This window comes from Dreissena polymorpha, chromosome 10 (assembly GCF_020536995.1).
Source record: "Dreissena polymorpha isolate Duluth1 chromosome 10, UMN_Dpol_1.0, whole genome shotgun sequence".
NCBI lineage: Eukaryota > Metazoa > Mollusca > Bivalvia > Myida > Dreissenidae > Dreissena > Dreissena polymorpha.
The window spans coordinates 19,091,729-19,099,228 of record NC_068364.1 but is presented as its reverse complement, the minus strand read 5'-3'; the positions used below and the strand labels follow the sequence as shown (position 1 = coordinate 19,099,228).

General features: G+C 34.0%; 1 protein-coding gene across 1 annotated transcript in view; it reads left to right on the top strand.

Moving 5' to 3' along the window:
- Positions 1-4,193, top strand: part of LOC127848964 (uncharacterized protein DDB_G0271670-like) — a gene marked incomplete at its 5' end in the record, with an annotated part of 7,753 nt that extends 3,560 nt beyond the window's left edge. The window contains one exon of the mRNA XM_052381691.1: positions 3,863-4,193. Coding sequence (XP_052237651.1) covers positions 3,863-4,193 — 331 coding nt within the window. The remainder of the gene's footprint in view (positions 1-3,862) is intronic.
- Between the last annotated feature and the right edge of the window lie 3,307 nt (positions 4,194-7,500).

The following is a 7,500-nucleotide window of genomic DNA, read 5'->3' as shown; positions in this document are numbered from 1 at the left end:
AAATTGTATATGAACAGTAGGACTTTTGTTGTATTTCGACAGTCAGTGACGTTGATTTTGCACTTAAAGCCTTACACATTTACGCCGACGTTTATATGCGTGTCAACTAAACTCGTCGACGTGTTATCACATTCATACTCCGTTGGTATTGTAATCAAGATATCGTCGACAATTTACACAATTCATACGACGTTTGTATTATAGGCAAGATTAAGTTTTGATCGGATCGTTGTATAATAACATTGATAAAATAGACAACAAGAAATAATGTAACGTACTTAGTTTTTAATGTCAAACGGTCGTAAACTGGTGTTTGTGTTTGTGTCTGGAAATTGGTTAATCGTTAATAAAGATGAACTAGAACTTGCTATGTATGTTGTTCTTGATGATGAACATGAATTTTAACTTAAAATATAACATGTATTCGTTTTTCAAGTCGTGGGTCGTGGGAGAGGCTTTGTGTTTTACTGTTTTAAACATTTTGGCAAAAAATGGTGCTCGACCTGTTTTCAAAAAGATACAAGGTACATTATATATAATTTAATTTTCGATTGATATTCCAGATATTTGGTATTTAATAAATTGAAAGCTAGACACATATTTTAAGGAGTTACAGCAAGAATAAAACGAGGCTCACCGTTCATGTATACTTGAATAACCATAAAGATATAATAATTGTTATTTGACTTGTTGACGATCTTGTCTAAAAATCCACTCAATTAACAAACAAACTTAATTACGGTTGACAAAATAAGGCGTAGTTATTCCGTTATTCGATGGATATGAGTACTTACAGTATTGTATTTATCTTCAGGTTTAAATGAAGGAAATTGTAAACAAGATTTATGCTGATGCTGCCAAGCGTCTCATAGGAAGTGGTAAGACGCATAATTTGCATTTGAATACGATTCTGTTATTTTTTTCTACGTAGCAAAATTATTCTAGTTCTCTTGTTTACTCAAGTACTTACATTATGATTATAACATAAACAATATCCATGCAGCAGTCCATATATATTTTATTACCACCTGCAAAAATAGTTTTTTTTTATAAACATTTCTCTGAAGAATATAAGAACTTTAATCGGTAAATCGGCAACACACTTAAGCTCGATTTGGTTCGATATGCCTGTTCGGACTTATATTTTAAGCTCATAAACATAAAGCCAAGTTGTTTTCCAGATCGCGGCCGAAAAACGTAATCATGATGTTCAGAATGTTCAGAAACAAAATCAGTAAATACTTGCTGTCAGGAAAATGTGTACACTTTTGATTTATCCGTTTTCTTTAGAGTTAATAAACACTCGAAGATTTGCTTTCCCCATATAAAATTCGTTTATTGTTATTATGCTTGTTGTGAGTATATATGCGGCATCGATCGCTTTTTGCTAGGGTAAACTTATTGGCAGTTTACCCATTGCCATATTTGAAGACCTTGGTTATTTAATAATAAAACTTATATATTGCATAAAATAAAAATCTCCTGTTAATTTAATTGAGGCTTCTCTTTGCACATTTATAAATTGAAATGTATTCAAAAGATGGAAAACAATTCTTACAGAAAAAAATATATCCATCGTCAATGAATTGTAGTAGGAACAATCTTGCGTTTTAGCAATATGGTAAAATTCAGGACACCAACTACGTGCTCACTGACAAAATATGTGTTCAAGTCTTTTTTGCCAAAGGGTGGACACAACATTGAATGTATAGCTGATGTTATTAGTGACAAATTATGCGGCCTCTGGGTATAGAAATATGAATGAAAGGGAAAATGTGGCATTTGTGAATGTGCTATTTTCAATCACCGAGCGGCAATAAACACCATTTCGTCAAAAACTATTTTATTTAAATAGCACGTCTTGACATTCATTCGGAAGACGTATTTCTATTTCATTTGCTCTAGATAAGAGGAAACCCAATATTTGATATTTATACTCATTTTTGTAAACTGCTGATTAATTGAAATAATTGAATTAATTGAAATGCCACAAATAGAATATTATAAGTAAAGTAAAAATAGAATACTAAAAGTAAAAGCTTTCTTCTCGATGGCGTGTCACTGAGTTCAAAACCAACCTAATGAGATAAAACACAGCTATATTTGTATTTAAAATGATATTTAATAGAATATACATATGCTAAAGACCACTTGCGTATGTGTTTGTTTCTTTGATGTTAGTTTTGGTGTTTTGCGTTACTGTAATTGTGTCTAACTGCAAATGGTTTTTTGGAATATTATTGCAAAGTTGGAAAACGACGTTCAAGTGGGAAAATGCTTCATTTGATACGCGCCCCTAAAGTTGTTTGTTTTTCCCTTAAAGGACGCGTTACCGTGGACGCCGCCAACTTCAAAGGAGACACGCCTCTGATGAGGGCCGCCTATTATGACTATTGTGAAGCAGCCAGGATACTGATCTCGCAAGGTATAAACATGAGGACAAGTTGAAAAAATATTTCAACTGAGTTCTTACATAACTTTGCTCAAAATCGAAGTTGTATTATACGACGTTAAGTGTAATGCAAGTTGTTATTACGATTGCCTTAAGTGAATATTCGATTAGTTATCAAATCGGCCGATTTTTAAAATTGACCGTTTGGCAGTTTAACTTTTGAATTTTAAGGTTTCACGAGTGCGAAATAATTTTGACCAATACAAAGAGCTCTATGAAATTTATAAATATATTCACGAATTAATCTTAAAAATACTTATCACATGGCTTTATTTGCTTCGTGCTAATTGCATAATTATTATAACATGTTATCGTCACTTAGAGTTGTAATGAAGATCCATACAGATTATCAACGCAACTAAAATTACATACTCTATGCCCTCTTATTACGTAGAATATGTGACATTTACTATTCACACTTTTTATTGTATTTTGATCAATGATGCATTAATAAACAGAATACCTCTTCAAATCACTATCATGCCAGTTAAATTACTTTGTGAGAGCATATTCGACAACTCTCCTGGTATATTGCTTTAACGCCTCGTTTTAAAGTGTTGTTTATAACATTAAAATAAGATTATTTAAAAAATGGAAATTAAAAAGATGAATAAAAGACAAGTATTGGTCTACACTTGCTCAACTTTTCTAGCTAAAAATATCTACCGTCTAAAATCCAAAATGAGCTATCTACGCGGAAAATTAATGAAAACTAAGATCACTGATGTAAAGAAACTTGATTTCAATATAGTATCATTACAAAATATAAGTGTTTTCTTTGTTTTTGAGGTCAAGCTGATTTGAATATACGTAACAAATCTGGGCAGACCGCATTACTGATAGCTCTCCAAGAAGGAAGCCGCATGACAACAGAGCTGATTATCAAAAGCGGATGTGACGTCACGATATGCGACAATCTTGGCAGAAGTCCATTTTATATGGCCATTCATAGTCCGTGTATGAAGAGTTTGAACTGTGCAAGGACTTTAGTCGAAACAGGTAAATACGTTAGTTTTTTTTTAAAGAAGTAGTTGGCTTCTCCGCCTGAAATTGTAATTCTGCGTCCTTGAATTAAGGATTCCAGTTTTCTTTGCAGAATTTAAAGTGAACATATCTCATGAGGTACCAGAGTTGATGGATTTACTTTTATGATTCGCATCTGACTTTTTATATTCATGTTTCTTGTTAAATTATTTATTTTTTTAAGAAATAAAAACACTTGCTTAAGTCTCCAGCCTTTAAGTCTACCTAATTGTGCTTAGATTAAGCCTTAGTTCTGCGTCCATAAATACCAATGATTGCTACAATTTGTTAATCGTTTACATTAATCGCTTGTTGTACACATGTTGCGATATGAAACACATTCTTTTATTTGCAATGTTTAATTTACATTCTTGGGTACGATTTAAGCGTGGACAAGATGTGGATAATCAATGACGAAAAACACAACCTGTTCTATCAAGACGACACCCTCTACATACACATACGAGGAATTATACGTAAACAATCCTCAGATGGAAATAACAACAAACCTAGCGCCATTACCATACCAACGACGCCAACATCTAGTTCCTGTGACAATAATCACATATCAGAATATATCCAAGCGCCTAATGCTAGGACCTCAATGTCTCCCTCGTATTTCATGTCGCCAACAATGAAAGAGAAAATCATGTCTCCCGAAACTCCCTATTTCATACCCATATTTTTCAGTAAACTTGTATCAGAGACCGGAAGATGACCAAACGCATCATAAATATCGCCGGTATCTAGTCGAAGAAATCTTTTCAAAGAATCAAAATATGTGCTTTCTTGGAAAAGACCGGAACTTGCGTCATCATTTTCTTCCGATTCTGATGATGTTGGAGATGAGGCATTGCAAACAAATCTTAAGTTAAATAACTTACCAACCTTTCTTCGTGAACACAATTCATGTCAAGAATCCTCTAAAGACAAGCATATGCCAAAGGTAAACGGAGCGTGGTCTCCGGGTCCCAGACCGAAGTGCGTGAAATCAGCGAGCGATGGAGTCAAATCTGCACCCATCAGTCCATTGTTAGGCATCAAGCGGCAGATGAGCGCCCAATTGGGAAAGTCCGGTTCCCTTGAGAGTATGAACTCCCGGAAGACGTCACTTCCATCCCGCTCGGTGGTTAAATTCTGCACGGAGATACACGTGTACGGAGCGATGTGAGGCGTCCTTTGTGTCACATTTTAATGAATTGTGTATCATCAAGTCATGTATATGTGTACATATAATACGTGCTTATATGTTCTTATTTAGAATGTATCGATCGGTCATTGTCAATAAACAATTTAAATTGCTTATAAGCGGTTATTTCACGTCATTTTATAAACATATTGAAAATTTTGAAAGGCGAAGTCACTTTTGTTATGCTGATAAGTTGCTCATCTGCATGACTGTCCTATCAACTTCATAGTCGGAACCCAAAATTGTGATTGCTATTGATACACAGAGGCATATATGTAAAGCATGACGACGAGCTATTGTATTGGTTTCCTGTCCAAAAATGCATAGGAATAAAACACATTTCACATTATTCGATGAAATTACGTTGCTATCCAGAATTATCTGCATGATAAATCAAAGTGAAGTGTTATTTTATTCATCAGTATAATGCATTGGTAATGTGTTTGGCTTTGAAAATTACCCAAATCTAACCTTGTCATCATGGTCAGTATGAGAATAAATGTGTATATGACACACTGAAGCGTTCACTATGAATGTCACAACATCTTAAAGAACATGTAAATACATTTTTTTTTATTGTTAAAATATTACCTGTACCATCTATTGTAATTGAATATGTAATGTTTACATATTTAGTCTCAAACTGTATGCATGTTAATCGGATTAATACTCGAGATAATTAAATTAAGCTTTGTTTTTATCTTAAACAAATATATTTAATCAAATGAATTGTTTTATCGATATTGCGAGTTTTTGCAAAGAAACAAGTGTCATATTTATAATAAAATAATGCAGCAGTTGTTTGAGTTGGGGTGTTGAACGTTTGATGCGTCCAAAAGTGGTTTTATTCTAAGGTGAGGTTGTCGTTGGCAAGTAGCTGTTGCTGAGGGAGAAGTTGTTGTTCAAGTTTTTGTTTTTCTGTTGGAGAATAACTTGTTATGGACGAAATTGTAGTTGTTGAATTCTTCACTGTAGGGGTTGATTTGTTGTAGATAAAGATGCAATTATCGAGGATGCTGGAGTAGGAACTTGATAGAAAGGATACTTAATATGCAGAACGTTAATACGATAGTTTGATTTTCCATTCTTTATTCGAATATTTCACAATGGACATACAACTTCTAGAATTCTAAGACATTTTTTTCAAAATGTGTTTTTCTCTTCTTTTTTTTAACCATACATTTACACATTTTCCACGTATGAACACACTAGTGTTCAATCAATACTTATTTTGTTACATATAATTCGATACGTATAATTCATACTCAAATACGGTTTTTATAGTATTTAAGATTAAATAAATCGAATTAAGAAAAATAAAACAATCCCGAGGTCGTTTCGCGACGTGTTTTGATTCATGCAAATCCATATACGACCGTCCTCAATTGTTGTTATGTAACCCAGCCGGAAAAATCTCCCACCACAATGGGGTTTGAACCCGGGGTCGCCCGGTTCCAAATCAAGCAGGCACTCTACCGCTACCGTTACTATAAAAGATAGCTCATATAGCAAGGCATTATAATTTCTCCTTTTTCCGAAACCTTTTACACTAACCCTTGTTATATCGAAGTTGCCGCTGCTTAACCGCCATGAATAAGCCCTTACAATTGTAATTACATATTGAACCGTGTGACATCCGTATCAAAACGTATCGCATTGTTTTGCAATTCGTATAACTCATATTTATAGATTCGTAAACATTTACTCTCATATCGCTCTGCATCTGCAACGGTACGTAACGTGATAATGAGTTAATCATATCCGGGATAAAGCATGGGATTTTATCCGTAGTTAAATCGGCGGTCGGCGAATATGTGACCTTGTAATAAAACATCACAGTAGTCCGGTTTCCAAGCCGCGGAATATGGAAACGATTTTCACATTGTGAGATACGGACTAATTACCATTGAGATTGTATTTTCAAATGTAAACACGACATGTTTGACAAATGGGGTATATGTATAAAGATATATGTTTATGTTTAATTTGAAGGCTTGCTATTGACGTGAAATGCTAGTTTTATATTAAGCAATTAAATTGGCGTTTCCGAATTGATATAAACCCCTATTCTGAATGTTCAGATCAACAGATGCAACTTGGCAAATGCACTTGATTTAATGTAATCCTTTTTAGGACAACCATGTGTGTATGTATTTGTGTATTCAATAGGGAATCGTGTGAATCATGTTTACCATAGCATGTCATTTAAATGTGAGTGTTCACCGTGTTAACAGGTTTATTAAACCCCATGTATGACAGCGTATGTCAAAATGGAAATAAAACACTTTATCAAACGTGATTTAAGTCTTTATACAAAGCTGTTTAGAATATAGAGCGTTAGTTTACGTCAAAGCGTCTTCTTACTTAGCATAATTATGATGGTAATACGCACTTGTTGTGGAAGGTTTAACATTTGATTTACAAATAATGAGAATGTCTGCATAACCATGAGCTGGTATACTGATCAATTAATAAAACAATACTGATGTCGGTGTATGATTAATGCATGTGAGGAAAGTGTCTTCTCGGGTTAGCCTTTGCAGTCCTCAAGGAAGACGCTTTTCGCCGAGACTTATTTTTCGTTTAAGAAGGCTTTCTTTAAACTGAAATCCATTCGAAAGGCGAAGTGCACAGGCTTTACCGACCTGGATTCAGAACAGTTTTCACAAAACGCGAATCGAGTAAATAATACCTTGGCATGTCTACATATTTTAAATAATTTATAATTTAAGTGCGTGATGTCGTTATTTGTTAAAATTAATACAAAGTATGTCGCGGGCAAACGTAATAACATGTCCACAAAAGATTGATGCGTGTCCGTTTAAAATATCTCTCG